The following is an 18,834-nucleotide window of genomic DNA, read 5'->3' on the forward strand; positions in this document are numbered from 1 at the left end:
CTAGCAGTTTGAAAAGCACGTCAAGTGCAAGTAGATAAATAGGTACCGCTCCAGTGGGAAGGTAAATGGCGTTTCCGTGCGCTGCTCTGGTTCACCAGAAGTGGCTCAGTCATGCTAGCCACATGACTGTACACTGGCTCCCTCGGCCAATAAAGCGAGATGAGTGCCGCAACCCCAGAGTCGGTCACGACTGGACCTATTGGTCAGGGGTCCCTTTACCTTTAAAGTTGGGTTGTAATGGTTAGTAAATATTTGTAAGATTTCAGATGTATTGTGTTTGTGTCATTTAATGAGTAGCGTATGTTCCCTTTTCTGTTTCTTTTAGACAATTTTCTTCTAGTATGTTACTGTCTGCTTTGACTCTGTCCCAGGACAGCTAGCAGCAGAATGATGTACTCATGGAAATGCTTCTACAGCATTTACCGTGTTGGTCTGTAATTCAGGTGTACTTGACCAGAGCTAATGACTATCTAAGAAGAATGTATGTGGAGGAAACTTCCTGTATTCCATATTTTGATTACGGCATAACCTTTCAGATATTACTAATCAAAATTGCACTCATTCTAATTCTAACATGAAAAGTAAACTAAGCACTTGCTTCCTTTGGGCTTCTGAAATACAAGTGTTTGCAAAAGTGAGGAGTTGTCTCTTTATCCCTCCCCATTTCTTGTTCACAGCAATCCAGCCTCATTTATTAAACCCACAAGGCGGGCACGCGGGGACACTTTTCTGCCCCACTCCCCTTGTTCTAATCCTGACTATGGTTCACTATTATGGTTATTACAGCTGAAGGGCTCCAAAGTCATATTCCAGGCTTAACAGAGTTAAAGGCACTGTAAAAATTCTAGGGCTTGCGTTTCTTCAAGGACTTCAGAACATTTTGGGAAATGATGGGCTTAACTGTTTCATATTCCTCAGAGATGCCTCAGATAACAACTCCCAGCATGAAATAAGAAAATATAATTACTCCTCATATGCACAGTAGCTTAAAACAGAACCAGAGAAGTGCAAGTATTACTCTATCAAGGGAAATCTAGTCTGTTGTTGAATAATTAACCACTGAAAAAAGTTTTCACTGGAAAGCACATGATTATCTGCTGTTACTGTAGAATTATGTTTTCAGCTTGAGAAACAAGGCTTCATTTAAAATCATTCCAGCTTAGTACTTCAAGAAGGACATTAGATTATTACATAGCTACCACACCTAAATAGGATTGAATGTTTTAATTATTACTTCTTGTTCATCATATTATGCAGCCAGTTAATCATTTTGCATTCCATTTTCATTTTCATTGCAGCATCAAAAAAGAGTCATAACTCTATGATAGACTAATTTTGGTTTATTGTAATCAAAGTTCTAGTGAAATAAAACTTTCTGGGTTCGTCCCCCCACCAAAAAAAGCTTCCCAAACTGATTCAGTGCACCAAGTCCAGTATAAAACATTCCAAGAAGCTTAGGTTTCTTCTGAAAAGCCTCCATCAGGCATTGTCTGATGGAGAATCAAATATTTGATTGGTAATTTTTAATAAAATTGGGTGCTGAATAATTAGCATGCAGTATCTCTTCACTAAAGTTCAGTACAGTGGTGCCTCGCAAGACGAAAAGAATTCGTTCCACGAGTCTTTTCGTCTTGCGATGTTTTTCGTCTTGCGAAGCACGGTCCGTCGCAACTGCGCCTCTTCAAGCGGCTTTTAAAAAAAAAGCGCAAGACGTTTTCGTCTTGCGAAGCAAGCCCATAGGGAAATTCGTCTAGCGAAGCAACGCAAAAACGGGAAACCCTTTCGTCTAGCGAGTTTTTCGTCTTGCGAGGCATTCGTCTTGCGGGGCACCACTGTAGTTGGTCCACTAACCCATAATGGCATTTTATGCAGAATTACAGAAGGACCGGAGGGGGGAAAGATTTAGGACTCGAGTCTCAACGCATGCTTACCAATTTAATAACTAGGAAAGTCACTTTTTTTCTTGCAACCCAATCTTAACACTGGTATTATTGATTTTTCTGCCAAGTGAAGCCACAGCTAAAGCAGCCTATTTGTCTGGGGTAAGTAGCAGTTGTCCTAGCAATTGCTTGCAGTGGGTAGTAGTAATAGGCTGAGTGGCAAATGCTTGGTCAATATGTTTATGATAAATCAATAAAAAAGAATAAAAAGGCAAATGCTTGGGCCTGCTTAACTTGTTGCCTCCTTGCTCACAATGGTTGTAGGCCAAGGTTGGCAACCATGATAGTGTTGCACTATTTTTATCTAAGCAAAATGCAGCGCTTCACTTTGAATGCTGCCTCCTGATGGTGTGTGTGTGAACGTACATAGACTGGCAGTACACATCAAATTCAGCCCCTACACACATGCTTTTCATAAATGTGTACAGCTACTAGAAGATACACACAGATTGGCAGCAGTCACGGTAGTCTTTTGCACTCCCCTGATGTTTCTCCACAGCTGCTTGTTTCATGGTCACTCCCTCCTGATAAGCGGAAGAGAGCATTCACAGACAGACTTGTTTACAAGTCTATAAATTGCAGAATATTTTTAAAGATGTCTGCTATTTATATTCCCTTAGTTGCAAATTGTTAAATCAAGGGTGGAGAACTGCTGACCAACAGCTTCTTGTCCTTAGTCATGCTCATGCAGAAGTTAGCAGCAGCAGCAGCCAAGAAAGTTCCTGTTCATGCTGATAGTACCTGTAATAATAATAGGGTTGCTCGTGCGTAAGTTGCTGCCACTCCTGGCTAGGTTGCCTAGTTAAACCTTTTCTGTCTGGACAGCCCTTCACTTCGTGGCTGTTTCAGTCGCTAGCAGAATCCGTCAGTGGGCGTTTCTTAAACCTTTTCCAGCATAAAAGCTGTTTGACGCCAAGTCTCCTCCTACTCTCCCTGCGCGGAAGTCTTCTGCGCAGGGAGGGTGTGGGTAGCGGAGGACCCGTGCTCTCCCCGCTGGTCTCCGGCGAGGAGTCCTGGAGCCCTCTCGCCGATTCCCCCATCTGCCTCCCTTTATCCCTGGTGTTACGCTGATTTCCTTCCCCAGCTGATGAGCTGCCTCTCTCCCTGCTGGGCCCTTCTCCAGCATCACTTGGGAGCCTTGCTTCCGCCTCTGGCTCCGATGTCAGTTCCCTGACAGTACCTTTCCCCCCTAAACTATATTGCTGCATATGTAAGAGAGATTTTGAATAGGCAGTTTGGGAGATGTTTGCCTTCTCCATGCACTGCCAGACCCATGACCTCAAAAATCTCCTGTGTGCCACAATGAAACATACAGAACATAAACCATTTGAAAGAATGGGACATTTTACTGCATGACAGATCTTCAGTGGTAGGGAAAGACGAGGTGACTGAAAGAAGATGGATAGCCCACTGCTAGCTCTGACTCAATCTGCCTCTCGTATGTGGTCCCTGTGAGATTTCCCACTCCCAAAGGAATACAGACCCAGCACAAAAAGGTACCCCACCACAGTCTTAAAATAAAAGCACTTGGCACCTGTGTGCTGACAGAAGACTTGTGTCTACTGCAGTAATCAAAGATCTTGCAAACTGAATGCATGTTAACATCTGTTTCAACTATATCAACATTAAATGGAGTCCCTACGTGATAAAGATAGCTTGTAAGTTTTCAGGAAGACAAAGTGTTGTGAAAATAAATTCTACTGCCAGTTTTGTTTGCATTCTTGGAAACTCTTGAAAAGTTGCTTATTCTCATTTCATTAAAATTACCAAATCTCCTTAGTGCCTTTTACTTCACATACGGTAATTTTCCTCAACTGATCAACACGTTATTTTTCTCGGATTTGAAGCGGTTACCTCTGGCATTAATAATAGCAGCCAGTGTAGAGTAAAGGTGTGGAGTTTTGTGAAGTATGGTAATTTCAAAAAAACTTGTTCTACCTGTTGACCAGGAATATGGATGTTTGGAGAGTTTCTGTGCTTGGCAGAAACTGTTCAAGAGGCTGACTTAAGAAACAAGCTACATCCAGGCCAAGGTACAGAAAGAACAACTCAGTACAGATTATTATAGGAAATAGGATAGATGGAGCAGAAGAGCAGTTTTGTGATTTCAGTGCATCCTGTTGATAGCACCAGAATAATGGTATCTTTAAAAAAATCTTTTTTAAAAATTATTTAGTTCTTTATTAAGACCTGTGTGATTACTTAACAATTATAAGAATATACAGCTCTTGCATTTACAATGGGCACATCCCATTAACTTCAGTGCCATTTACTCCTAAGTAAGTGTATACGATTACAGCTATAATACTCCACCACTCTCAGAAATAGTACAGTCGTACCTTGGAAGTCTAATGGAATCTGTTCCGGAAGTCCGTTTGACTTCTAAAATGTTCGAAAACCAAAGCACGGCTTCTAATTGGCTGCAGGAAGCTCCGGTAGCCAATTGGAAGCCACGGAAGCCCCGTCGGACGTTTGGGTTCCAAAGAACGTTCACAGACCGAAACACTCGCTTCCGGTTTTGCAGCGTTCAGGAGCCAAAACGTTCAACTTGCAAGGCGTCGGAATCCAAGGTACGACTCTATTACTATAATGTGTTTTGTCTGTCCCTCAGTTTGATTCTTTTCCAGTTTCCTGATAAAGTATTCCAGTTCTCCCACCCCCAGAGTAATGCATAAATAGTTCTTAGTAAAATATTACTAAAGAAAGGAAGTTGATATTTTGCATCTACTCTGTGCCCAGTGAAGTAAAAGAAGCAGATCTCCTTGAAGCCAGCCACGTAATCATTTAATTTTAAGTTTCTCGTTTAGCTAGAGTCCAGTGTTCCTCAAACTTGGGTCACCAGCGGTTGTTGGACTACAACTCCCATCTAGCAAGACCAGTGGTCAGAGATGGTGGGAGTTGTAGTCCAACAACCGCTGGTGACCCAAGTTTGAGAAACACTGAGCTAGACAAACCTTAGAGTGTAACATGCTAACTGCATAGTATAAAACACACTTACCGTATTGGCCAGAATATAAGCCACACTTTTTTTTCCAAATTCCGACCGTGAAGTTATAGTGCAGCTTATATTCCCAACCTTACGGTATCGCTGCTGAAACAGCTGCCCTAGGTCCGCCTTCCTGCCTTGCCTTCCAAGGCTGGAATGGAGAGCACCCCCCGCCTCCCAGGATGCCACCACGAGGGCCAGTGGGGGGGCAGCAATATAGCAGGGGGAAGGCCGCCAGCAAAGCAGCGTGGCTACCCCACAGGAAGCAGCCCAGGAGCACAGGAGAATGGTACCCATAGGATTTTCTTCTACGTTTGCCATTTATGGGTGTGCGTGCCTGCAGAATTTTAAGGTAGCGGCTTATATTTGGGTATTGTCTTTTTTTTCTCCCTTGAATTTTAAAGGTGCAGCTTATTAGCAGGTTTGGCTTATCTTTGGGCCAATACGGTACTGCAAAGAGATGTATTTCCTTACCCTTTTTAATTTCTTTACAGTTCTGTTAAACTGTTTCTAACTAGTTTTATGCAGGTGTTACCCACAGCTCAGTTCCTTCTCCCGTTTCGTGGCTTGGTCTAGAGTTACAATTCCTGTGCAGAATTGACTTTTCTTCTTTTTTGCATTTAAATAGGTTTCAAACTTGTGTTGCAATTCTACACTTAGCGTGTTTTCTTTAACCACTGAATTTGTGTATGTTTCAAACATGGGTGTAGTATAAGCAGCCTAAAAGGAAACATGCTGCTATTTGAGACATTCCTGTCCCCATATTTTTTCTTGCTGTCTTCCTCTTCCTGATCATCGGGGAAACTCCTCTTATTATTGTTAGATTTATATCCAGCCCTTTACAGCTGTCATATATAGGTATTCGGCATAAACTCTTGTTTTCAGTAGAATTGTTACTATGCTTACAATGCCTGTCCTGTCAGTGGTTGTCACCAATGGAAGCAAAAGCTCAGAAAAGGCTCAATATGGAGGCCAAATGGCCGACATATTGGGAAATTTTGGAACAAGAAGGAGACAAACTGAAATTGCAGAGTTTCGAAAAATTAAAAAACAAAGTGAGAGATTGGCTTCATTATTATCAGATAGTGGAGGCATATAATTTGGACAAGACAATCGGCTTCCAGGTGGAAAAATCAAAATTAGAAACAGAACTGTTAGAACCCAAAACTAAGAATCTGTCAAGAATGTATAACTTGCTGTTGAAATGGAATACTCAGGATGAAACGGTGAAATCTGCTATGATTAAATGGGCACAAGATGTTGGACATAATATTATGTTTGCTGATTGGGAACAGTTATGGACCACAGGTATGAAGTTTACGGCATGTAATGCCTTAAGAGAGAATATTATGAAAATGATATACAGGTGGTACATGACCCCAGACAAGCTTGCAAAAATCTATCATTTGCCCGATAACAAATGTTGGAAATGTAAAGAAACGGAAGGTACATTCTTTCACCTTTGGTGTTCGTGCCCAAAGATTAAGGCTTTCTGGGAAATGATATATAATGAACTGAAAAAGGTATTTAAATATACCTTCCTGAAGAAACCAGAGGCCTTTCTCCTGGGCATTGTCGGCCAATTGGTGCCAAAGAAGGACAGAACTTTTTTTATGTATGCTACAACAGCAGCAAGAATACTTATTGCAAAGTATTGGAAGACACAAGATTTACCCACTCTGGAAGAATGGCAGATGAAGGTGATCGACTACATGGAATTGGCAGAAATGACTGGCAGAATCCGAGACCAGGGAGCAGAGTTGGTGAAAGAAGACTGGAAGAAATTTAAAGACTATTTACAGAAATATTGTAAAATTAATGAATGTTAGAAGGATGTTGGATAGAAACTAAGGGGTTTCCAGCTGTAATGCTTTAGGAGATAAAAAAAAAGGTTTATAAATGGGTAAAAGCTTAATGGTAAGGATTAAGGTGAAGTGGAATACAAAGAAGGGAGGTATGAGGAGGTCTGGGGAAATAAGCATAAGGAAGATATATTATGGAAAATTATTTGTTTTTTAACTGTTTTTATGTTGTATTTTGTTTCTTTTTATTTTTTTTTTCATTCTTATATTTTAAAAAACTTTAATAAATATCTTTTTTTAAAAAAAATACAATACCTGTCCTGTCTCTAAATTGACTTCTTTTCATTCTTTTCCCTGTCTAAATAGAAGATCATGCTCAAAGAGAACACATTTTTGTGAGAGAAAGTTGAGGCAAACAGGCAGTGAAATGTTTTGTGGTAATGAGAGGAAAGCAGGTATAACTTAAACCTGGCACTGTGTTATGGGAAGATCATCCAGGGTAGCGTTTAACTAGATTTTACTTGGAGTAGGCCTATTGAAGTGAATAAACATGACTAATTTGGATACATTAATTTTAAGTAGGTCTACTCTGAATAGAACTTTGTTGAATACCACCCAAAGCTTTTTTTAAGTCCTTTGCCATGTGCAGCCTCTAACTTCAGTTGGGGAACCCTTGTACAGGATGGGGAGAACAAACAAAGCTCAAATGTTTGTTTAAATATTTTTAGATCGAGCTGGAAGCATTAGCACTCTTGACTCACTGGACTTTGCAAGATATTCAGATGATGGCAACAGGGAGACAGATGAACGGCTGGCTGGTGAGCAAAATTTCATATAAAATAAACTATTGTGTGGATGTTGCTCAGTGAATTTTTATTTGGAAATAGTCTTTAGGTGTGTCACATTTATTTTTTAAAGTTACCTTTTAAGTTTAATGTTTTGTAAAGTTTCTAGTAACATGGAATATTTTTGAATGGTTTATTAAATTTGTAACAGTACTTCTTTGGCTAGTTGATTTATTTATTTTTAATACAAAAACCTGTTCTTTAAAAAAGTTCCATTGATACATTTTATGCTTTATGTCTTTTTCTGTCACTGTAATAATTGTCACAAAGCAATTGCATTTGAAGTCCAGCTGAAGACAACTACTGCATCTAGTTTTGTAAGGAACAAAATGCTGTTGAGAGACAAGTCCTTTTAAATATGAAACCTTTTAATGGCTGTTTATGTTTCTGCTAAATGGTTTCCTTATTGGTCCAGAAAGACTTGCGTGAACAGGCTGACTAGCAGTGTACTGTGTTGTACAATTCTAAATGAAATAGGTTAGAAGTTGTGATAATATTCAAATATGAAAAATGTTTAAAGTTGATTTCTTTAAAACTGATAGTGAAGACAAAAGCCTTATATGATCAACATTCTAGCGTAATACTTTCAGGGTTGAATATTGCATTTAAAAAGATTGTCAACATTCCAGAATTATCATATTTTTCCATGTATAAACCATGTTTTTTGCTTTAAAAATTTAGGCAAAAATTGGGGGTCATCCTATACATGGATTGTGAATGCACAGGAGTTCGGCCCCAGGCACTGGTATGGGCGGCCTGGGCTTAGGCTCTTAAAATATGGTAACCCTAACTTTGGGCAACCTTCGCAAAAAAGTTCAACAACTTTTTGTTGGAGGGCGACCTCCCACTCCCAAAAGCTCAAAGTTGTTCTGTTTGATGCTTAAATTATTGATTTCTTAATTTTAGGTTCAAAAAAGGGGGGTCATCAGTCATCTTATACATGGGGTCATCTTATACATGGGAAAATATGGTATACTTCTTGGGTTGAATGTTGCAGTGTCATGCTGTTTTATCTTGAACTTGCCAAACATTAAGAGCCACAGAAGAATGGGTTTTGTCTTGATAAAAACATCTTAGTGGTTGTGTAACAACTGGTTGCCTGTCTTCTGCAATACGTAGTTTTGTTACCTCACATGCTTTAGAAAAAGAAAAGTGAGGGGACTTTAATTTCTTCACAGCTCCATGGAGAAATCGCTGCCCTGGTTTAGCTATCACACTGAACTATGATTTAGGTTGACATCCAAACTAGACAAGTGGATTCTCCACTGGGGCATGGAGAATGAGCTACAGGAACCCTCCAGCTCCTCCCACCCTTCCATCTCTGGCACAGTTGTCAGAAGGGGTTTGGAAACGGTGGCTACTGCTTTGCTGGCTATGGTTGGTTTGCAACGAAACAATTTAAAAACCTGTGGTGGGTCAGAATTGCTCTCAGGGTATTGGCATAACATCTGCTTACCTGGATGGGGTTGGGGGCAGGGCATAGTCAGGGTTGCAATATGCTGCTCCTGGCCAGCCCTAACCCAGCCTGGTAAGCAGCAATGATGCCAATGTTGAGATGGTAAGCTGCAATGATGCCAGTATGGTTCACCTCACCACATGTTCCATATCTGCTGTTGGCAGAGATTACGCCTTTTCCCCTAAGGTGGTTATGCTTATTGTGAAGACTTGACATGCTACAAATTCCAGGGAGGTAGCTGTGTTATTTTAGCTACAACAGACTTAACAGTCTCCTGTGGGCACCTTTAAAGGCATGTGACGGGAACCAGAGAAGCACATGGGGAAGTCCAGAGGATAGAGGAGCCCTCTGAAGCAGCATGAATATTAGAGGAAGGAGCAGGGAATGGGTGCAGGCTGGAAGCTTGTGCTAGCAGCAGATGCACTTTCTGCTCACACAAGAGACCATCTGGATCCCAGCCTAACATATTTATTGCATCAAGAGTGTTTTTGGGTTACATCCAACTTGATCAGTTGAATTTTCAGAAGCTAATGGAGAAATAAACATATTAGTCAAAGCTGGAACAAAACTATTGTTTTTGATTCTACTAAAGTCAGGGCTGCAGTTATGAAGTCATTATTATCAATTGGGGGGGGAGTCTAGTCACTGACATATTTTTACCTGAAAAGAATGAAAATAGCTCATTAAATTGTAATAAAAACAATGACTTTTTTTTTTACTAGAATATGTGGGTTGGAACCAGACAAAATTAGTTGTGGTTTTGCTTGCCCCATCGGAATCTAACTTTAGGGTGCAGTCCTATAACACCTTCCTGGGAGTAATTCTCATTGAACTCAGTGCTTGATTCTGAGCAGACATGTATAGGATTGTCCTGTTAGTCTGGAGCCAACCATCTGTTTTTATTTCAGCCAGTCATGTTTGATATATTGTTGAATAATTATATACATATTTGCTTTCGTAGGTTTTCACGGGTACAGGAATGCAGGTTTTGGTGTCTTCGGGTGTCTTCCCGTGTAAGAGTTGGGGTGTCTAGGCGACGTTTCAACGAGGTCTCACTCGTCATCTTCAGGCTGGTGCTTTCGGCTTCTTGTTACTGGAACAGAGTAACAAGAAGCCGAAAGCACCAGCCTGAAGATGACGAGTGAGACCTCGTTGAAACGTCGCCTAGACACCCCAACTCTTACACGGGAAGACACCCGAAGACACCAAAACCTGCATTATATACATATATATATATACTAGCTGGATTAAAATGTTAAATGTCTGAAGAGAAACCATGCAGCAGAGTAAACTGTTTTAATGGTAAAATTAAGTACACAATGTTAAGTTACACTGGTTGTTTAGTGTATTTCAGAGCTGTTAATTAGATAATAGAAAGACTTTGCCGTCTGACATGGGTTTATGTGATACGGTTTTTCTGGCTTTCTGTGCCCTTGGTGATATGTCTTGCTGTTGAACATTAGTTTCCTTACTGGAATTCCTGAGCTTCTCTACAATTTGTGTTCTTGCTATCTTTTTTTGAACATTTTTATCATCATGTTGCAGGGCATTTCTGATCTGCAATTGTTCTGTAACAAACTATTTTTATATCTTCTAAAGGAAGAATTTAATTTTTAAACTCAATTCATCTACAAGTTGAGTAACTTTTCAAAAAGCCAAGGTTAACCAAATTGTGCTAATGCTGGCTGCTTCTACAGAATTAATTTATTAATCAGTAGAAAGTATCAACATTGTTTTCAGACTTTGTTGCACAGAAATATTTGCAGATCAGCATTGCTGATTCCTACAGATTTTTTTCACTTTCTCATCAGATCCTCAGTTGTGCTTTCGTAGTTCTGCAGTAAAGTTCTGTGCATCAAACAAGTTCTTTCCATGTAGTAGATGTGATGTACTCTAACTATACCCATTCTGTTTTTAAAGAAGAAAAATGCAAACTGAGTGAATCTTTTTCCCATACACACTTACTACCAACATATTACACAAATTCATCCATAAAATACAGTTATCGCCATACATTATCCAGGGGTGAAAGACTCCATGAACACAGCACCTGCTTTTTTGGCACAACCTAGGTTATTCCAATATAAAGATTTTATGTAATTACCAAAAAAATATAGAACTGTAGTCAACTAGGTTTTACCCAGAGTAGGGCCATTGAGGTTAATGGAACTAACTTAAATATGTTCATTAATTTCAGTGGCTCCAACTTAGTTGAATACCACCTATAATTTCCTCCAGATTATTATATATTGATAATGTTAAATGTTAATTACAAATGGTCCAGAGTGAATTTTAACCCCTTAACGACAGTCAATGTAAGTTCCAGTTCTGAGATATTTGATAAATTGGATCTACTTACATATTGCTCAAAGTGTTGTGGCAGAAAGCAATTCATAAATGTTAAATTATCTCATCTTGTCTAAATGACGGAACAAATGTTTTGTTTGGAAAATTATTAAATGTGCCTCTAGCAAAATTTACAGTGGCCTAAGGAGTAGAACCAGCCCACTGATAAACTGCTCCAAAAAACATCATGCCACATAGAAAAACATAAAGCTGCCTCCAGTAGCTGTAAAAATGTAGATTATAACCTGTGTAGTTTCTTGGAATTCCATTTTGTTGATGAAAGTTGTATTTCAAATTCATCCCAGTCCCTCAAAGCAAGTCACACTCATCTTCACACTTCTCTTTTTCAACTTTAAAGTATTAGTCATCATTAATGCCTTGTAAGGAAAATCTTTCAAGCTTTCCAATGTGGTACAATATTCTGCTTAAAGCCTATAGCATTCCTTGTCAGACAGCTTAAGTTCTTCATTAAGGTTAGACTTTAATTGTGGAAAATGTTCACCAGTTTGCTTCAGTCTAACTCTGCTGCATGCGTTCATGAGTTCCATAAAGATTGCATGCTTTGTCTTTAATACAAATTGTATTTTATTTTCACACCCATCCTTGCTTTTTTATATTTCATTTTTGTTTCCCTATTCTTGGTTGGATGCCTGTGTATGTTTAATCCAAATCCTTGTCCAGTCCTGGAGTTTGAACTACGGAAAGCAAAGGAGACCATTCAGGCCCTCCGAGCCAACCTGACTCAGGCTGCAGGTGGTGTACATAAACCTTTTCCTTCGTTTTTGTTTTTTTTTCCATTTTGACAAAATAGCAGTAGGTGATGCCTCACAAAATGGAGAATAACAAATTTTTATATATTGCTGTTTGCAGAAAATGAAGTTCCTTTGCAGGAACGGAGAAATTACAAATCAAGTCCTGAAATTCAGGTGGGTAGTTTGGATTGGGGGGGAACACCCAATTATTTGCTGTTATCGTGTATCAGCAGTTAGCCAATTGCCTTTTTTAAAAACAAAACAAAACACAATATTTATATACTCCTTGATTGCAGTAAAACCTTTAGGTGGTGTGGGGGGTGTTTGTGTGTAAATAGATATAGATATATATACACACTACACAATTAGCTTGTTGAGTACACCGTGTAAACTACTCTGTGATATCTAGACATGATTGAGTTGCTATCTTAAGACATATGATAATGATAGAATAAATATTCTAATGAGAGTATTTACATCTCTTACATAACTTCCTTCTTTTTCCTAGGAACCAATTAAACCTCTTGAAAAAAGAGCTCTAAACTTCTTAGTCAATGAATTTTTATTAAAGAACAGCTACAAGCTTACTTCAATAACTTTTTCAGATGAAAGTGATGATCAGGTAAGTTTGAATAATAATTACGTTACAGCTTGTCTTTTCCACACTTACCTTTCCAAGCACTTGGTAATTCTTGAGCCTAGTTTCCAAACAATATTTGGATAGTGACTCATATGTAGGAGAGACTGGTGCAGGGTTATCGTTTTGGTCAGAGCAGGAAATAGTAAACCACAAATGGAGGCCCACAACAAAATACGTCTGTCTATCACCAGCTCATAACAGTGGTGCTCCCCCTTCAGGGCTGCAGCCAGCTTGGAACATGAACTTTCTGGTACTGTTCAGGACTCATAGAGGGAGATAAGTCTTCAGGAGGAGCAGGTGTTCGCCCCCTCACTCCTAAAATATTTCATTGCTATGCTGTTAAGTGCTGAAAGGTTTCAGGTGTGGATCTGGCTGCCAGCCTGGGACTTCTTTAGAGCACAGAGAGAGGCTTCTAGAGAAGGAGAAGAAAGATTAGAAAGGCCACCTTCCCTGATTAGCCTGGGAGGAAGACATTTTTGTGTTTTTTTAACTTGGTGGCACCCATCTCTGTAACCTTACAACCAGGGGGTGGGGGAGATTTGCAGGTGAAATTGTCCTTTTTTTCTTTCCTCATTCCTGAACCTCCCTGTAGACTTGGGGCAACCATACCCAGGATAGCTAGCTGATGCAAGGTCAGAGTTCAGGTGTTATAACACTGCTTTGGGCTTCTCTGTCAATCTCCAACTTTGCTGTAGGGTAGGTGAGTCCTTTATGCCTTTTATGGGGCCTGATGGCCACTGCTCCCTCTATTCTGGAGCCATATCTGGTCAAGGTTTTCCAGCTCGCCCCTCTGTCTTCCACTCAGCAATTTCCCCCCTCCTTTTTTGGCAAATGACATGGCCTCTTGCTTCTTACTGGGGATTTCCCCATAAGGTGCCAGGATCCTGTCTGCCATGCTGATTTTTGCTTATAGAAGGGGATTTCCACAGCATGGCTTATTTTGGGGTTCAGTTTAAGAGTCTGGCTGTCTGGTCCATGTTGGACATCTGTTTCCTTCAACCCTCCCCCATCTGTCTTGTTTTTCCAGTCTGTTGCATCTCAGAAGTCATATAGCTCCTGTCTTCAGCCTTCTGAAAGGAACACCAAGCTTGCGCATACACACACAGGCATGCGCATGCTTATGTCTAACCAAGGTCAACTCATAACAATACTTGACGGGATGAGAAGGGTAGTTAACAATTAATATTCTGCTTTTACACTTCTAAAGGATTTTGAATTATGGGATGACGTAGGACTGAACATTCCAAAGCCTCCAGACTTGCTACAACTCTACCGTGACTTTGGGAACCACCAAGTAACTGCGAAAGATGTTGTAGATGTAGCAGTTGGCCCGGAAGAGGATGAATTTGACGCAACCACTCCTATCCTAGAGAACATTCCTATATTTGGAACACCAGAATCTATAGAGGTAGACAAACATCATTCACTTTTGTCAGTTTAAAGCCTGCTACCAAAATGCAGTGTGATAAATTATTTCCTCCCCCCTTATGTTTTCCCCCCTTTAGCAATGTGTAATGGTGCAGAAATTGGAAGATCAAATTAATGTGTTAAGCACCGAGAAGTGGTCTCTGCTGGAACAAATACGAAGGCTTGAAAGGTATATCCTCCACCATTGTAGACGATGTGCTTTTTAGGAAATGGGAAGTTACTTGGCATTTTATAGTCTCGGAAAAGGCGGATGGCACAGATAAATAAATGAATCACTTAAATGCTCAGTAGTCACCTCAGTTACAACATAAATGGTAAACAATTCAATATTTACTTGACTTTGTAACTTCTTGTGTCTTGTTGATCTTAATGGCACAGTTAAGCATGCCTAACTTTGTTTCATTGGTGCCCTAAATTGCATTGAATAGGCCAGACATTGAATTATGCTACTTAAGAAACCACTTTGCTTACCAATGTGGTTTAGTTGCTATTTTCAAGCTAACAGCTTTCAATACCATCAACCATTGTATCCTAGAACACGAAGCCCCGGGGAGCCTTCCCATAGCAGCTGGTCAGAAGGAGGAATGATTACTGTTCCTTACTTATAAGCTCTTATGGCAAATTGATTCCAGTAGAAAACTGCTAAGTTTTCTTCCTATGAAGTGTAACTAAGGTTTGTCCTATGCTTTGTAGCTTGTGGTTTATCTGGGAGAGTTAAACCATGAGCCTGGTTTCAGACCACATACTAAGCCAAGCCATGGCTTAGCTCAGCAATACAGATAAATTAACTGGGGAGGAGGAAAGTGGCTGTGGTCTTGTATTTAGGAGTCCTTGCATTTGCTCATTTGGGTTAAGCCATGACTTGGCCTAGCATTACATATGAACAAGGGTGCTACATGCTCCCTTCAGTATGATTTTTATCATGGAAAGATGGGGTTTTAATGGCTACAGAAGGGTTGCTGAGTCTGTGGTCCTCCGAAGGTTAGATTCCAATTCCCAGATTGGGAATTACAGTGGTGCCTCGCAAGACAAAAATAATCCGTTCCGTGAGTCTCTTCGTCTAGCGGTTTTTTCGTCTTGCGAAGCAACCCTATTAGCGGATTAGCGCTATTAGCGGTTTAGCGGCTATTAAAGGCTTAGCGGCTTAGCGGCTAAAAGGCTATTAGCGGCTTAGCGGCTTAGAAAAAGGGGGGGAGCTAAAAAAAATTGGAACACTCGCAAGACGTTTTCGTCTTGCAAAGCAAGCCCATAGGGAAATTTGTCTTGCGAAGCAGCTCAAAAACGGAAAACCCTTTCGTCTAGAGGGTTTTCCGTCTTGCGAAGCATTCGTCTTGCGGGGCACCACTGTATAACACAACATTTGGAGGGCCACAAGTTCCCTATTCCTAGGCTTAATAAATAATTTTAGAAAACCTTCCAGTTTCAATTCCTAAGCTTCTGAAATAGGCTTTGTATATGACCTGGAACACATTTGGAAAACCTGTTAATATATATTTTAGGTTACTGGAAGTGCTTTACTTACTAACTTGTTTCTTAATTCCAATCCTTTATGTCCTGCCTCCCTCTTTTCAGTGAGATAGAGTACTTAAGAAAAGAAAAAACTCCTGTTCCAGTGATATTCGATTCAGTCCAATCATCTTTAGCTCAAGTGCCTCTCACAGTCCCAGATGATAACGGGAGATATTTAGATATCCAGAGTTCGCTTAATGATGGTCAGCATGGTGACACTGAAGAGAAAAGGCCTCCTAAAGAAGATATGAGAATTTCTCTTCCTTTGAAGGAGAGAGAAAAACTTCCATCTTGTCCTCCATCAAATAAAGCTGCCATACACTTCGATAAACCCAATAGGTTAGTAGCTTCTTCTTTTTCCAGAAAAAGAATACCAATGTTGTAAGATTCTTTTAATGTTTCACTTGCTGTACAGGGCAAATTTAACAAGTGTGTGAGGGATCTGAATTTTTAGTGCACACCCCCTAAGCATTTGGGTTTCCCCCCTTCTGACATGGGAAATCGCCATGCGTGAAGCTAACAGTATTTCTCCTGCCTACCTTCCAAGTGCCGACCTGAGCACTGATGCTCCTGCATTGTGTGTCCAACTTGCTTGCATTCCTACCATTTAAGCACTGTTTGACTGTGATGGTCATTAAAATAAAATAAAAAGGCTCATGGTTCACTTCTCCAGCCATGGAAACTGCTGCTGCAGGATTAAAAGATGGGGCTCTAGTTGCATAAACACTTCATTCCTGCATGTACATATTGCTTCTTTGTATCACAGGTCAGAGATTTGAACCCCAGCCACCGCCACCACCCCTATTAAAACAGATGGTTATGCCTGCTGCAAGTATGTTGAGGCCCTAGCTTTGAGATGAAAGGTGGTTTGTTTGACATTTGGATGCAGCCACAATGAGGCTGTCTCGTGTTCCTTTTGTTCTTTCATCTTGGCCAGGTACCTTCGGGCCTTTTCAGACTCAGGATCCACGTTTAACCCAAACATGCATTTGGGGATCCAGTTCTTAAGTCTTTTACCATATATTTGCATGGTGATGGTGCTCCTGTTGTGACCCCCTTGGGATCAGGCGATGACCCGCTAGTGGGTCATGACTCACCAGTTAGACCAGTGATCTAGTCCATATAACATCATGAGCTTATAATTACTGGTGCTCATCTTTTATCTCAAGAAAATGTGCAGTCACACCATAGGTTTTCATACCTTACTGGTAATGTTCATGTATAGCATTTTTAAAAGTTTTCGTTATATGTGTTTCTCACCCTGAGCCTCAAAATAATAGTGTTGAATATACTTTTCAAGTGGGACTTGATAATGGGCTTTGTTTTTGAAATGAATAATTTACTCATAAGCAATTTGAGATACCTCCTTGAAATCAGGATTGCTTCCTAAACGCTCTTTTTAAAAACCCAAATTTGAAAATTGCTACATTTGTATCAAAAGACTGAAATATAATTGGCTCAGAATATTACCAAAGTCAGTTTCCCCATTTGGTTTGTAGTATGCAGATAACCATTTCTATCCAACATTGTAAGATCTGAGGATTTTGATTGACCATATTGATTTTGATTCTTCCCCAGTAGATTACATGCAAGCATAATTAGGGTGGCATTTTAGTAAAATCCATTTGAATCACCCCCTTCCCCTGGTAAAATGCCTTTGTAAGTTGGGTTGGGTTGCACTGTAAGAAGAAAAGCGCAATATGAAATTTATAAACAAGACAGGTAACTCAAAAGATAGCAGTTGTTAATTACATTTTCCTTCTTGGTAACTTGTCCAAGATCAGTGTACTTCTCTTTGTTGTTGTTGTTGTTGTTGTCGTCGTCATGATAAAATGGGAAAGGAAAGGAGCCGTGTATGCCACCTTGAGCTCCTTGGGAGGAAAGTTGGGATGTAAATGAAATAATCAAGAAATAAATAAAACTGAAATGTTGTTGCTGTTTTTTATTTTAAAAATCTGTTTACATCAGTGGGCAAGCTGTTGGTTTCTCGTGGAAACTAGTTTTCTCAGTCGAGTAATATAATCTGTATGATAGTGTAGGAGTAGCATTTGAAAGGTTTTTGTCTAATCTGTAAAGCAGTTTAGAATTCTAGCAGCGCGCGCACACACACACACACACACACACACACTGTGTTCTGTAGCTGTCAGTTGTGAGTCAAAGAGGCATGCTACTAATATCAGTTATCCAACTGTCTTTTCTTTCTCCCCACGCCCCAACAACTGCAGGAAGCTGTCACATGCGTTCCATCAAGCATTGCTGTCTTTCTGTCAAATGTCAGCAGAGAGCCGTTTGGGATCAGAGGTATATGTCCTTTTTGGAAAATGTTAAATCTTGATGAGTCGTAACATCCAGGCTGGGGAGACCATATTGTTGAATTTTTAATACTCCAGCAGACTTCCGGCCCGTTGCTTATGTAGCTCCATAGAGGAGATTTTAGAACCTATGGACTGGTTATTAGCTTTGGCGGCCACACCCAGTAGCCTCAACAAGTGCCATTGTTGAAATGGGGGTGGCTCCAGTTGTATTACTCAGATGGAGTTATACTGCTCCTTATGCGTTAGCCTACACAGATAACTTTTGTGTCTTTTGGTTTCAAGACGTTTAAAATGAGCATGTCAACCCGATATCCTGTTGTGTGCTGATTTCTGGGACAGAAACCAAGACGTGACTGGTTTCTTAATTTACCTTAAGAATTGCATAAATGCCATTGCAGCATATTATTTCTTTTTCTTTCTTTTTTTAATTCAAAATTGCACTTCCAGGTGTCCCGAATTGCTGATAGTGAAAAAAGCGTCATGCTGATGCTTGGGCGTTGCTTGCCGCATATCGTTCCTAATGTCCTGCTTGCAAAGCGAGAGGTGAGAAATCCAGACATTTTGATTTCAATTTTATGCAACATTTCTGTTTATTGAGAAGTTAGTAGTGTATATCATGTTGAAGTCGATTACTTGCAATCATCTTATTACTTTTGTGCATGCATCTCTGCTCCTAGAGAATGGTTGTGCACCTCTGCCAGGTGAGTTTAGCAAAACAGCATGATATCCTACTCTTTGTCCTTTTGCTTAAGATCCTTGATGGCACTCTGCAGGCCTGTTATTGTGAGTCCATCTGTTTTGCCCTTCAGTTTGCT

The 18,834-nt window shown here is 40.1% G+C and overlaps 1 protein-coding gene across 4 annotated transcripts in view; it reads left to right on the forward strand.

Annotated features, from left to right (window-relative positions):
• Window positions 1-18,834, forward strand: part of RELCH (RAB11 binding and LisH domain, coiled-coil and HEAT repeat containing) — a 63,681-nt gene that overhangs the window by 6,274 nt on the left and 38,573 nt on the right. For 3 of the 4 annotated variants that reach the window (XR_014011038.1, XM_081206182.1, XM_081206181.1), the window contains exons 2-10: window positions 7,457-7,546; window positions 12,057-12,128; window positions 12,246-12,301; window positions 12,636-12,749; window positions 13,975-14,175; window positions 14,273-14,364; window positions 15,768-16,043; window positions 17,930-18,005; window positions 18,467-18,562. Coding sequence is in view for 3 of the 4 variants with exons in the window: in XM_081206182.1 (XP_081062308.1) it covers window positions 7,457-7,546; window positions 12,057-12,128; window positions 12,246-12,301; window positions 12,636-12,749; window positions 13,975-14,175; window positions 14,273-14,364; window positions 15,768-16,043; window positions 17,930-18,005; window positions 18,467-18,562 (1,073 nt within the window). In the remaining variant the exon portion in view is untranslated. The remainder of the gene's footprint in view (window positions 1-7,456; window positions 7,547-12,056; window positions 12,129-12,245; window positions 12,302-12,635; window positions 12,750-13,974; window positions 14,176-14,272; window positions 14,365-15,767; window positions 16,044-17,929; window positions 18,006-18,466; window positions 18,563-18,834) is intronic. The other variant, XM_081206183.1, reaches the window with a different exon arrangement.

The sequence above is a fragment of the Podarcis bocagei genome, assembly GCF_964188305.1.
Source record: "Podarcis bocagei genome assembly, chromosome: 8".
Lineage (NCBI taxonomy): Eukaryota > Metazoa > Chordata > Lepidosauria > Squamata > Lacertidae > Podarcis > Podarcis bocagei.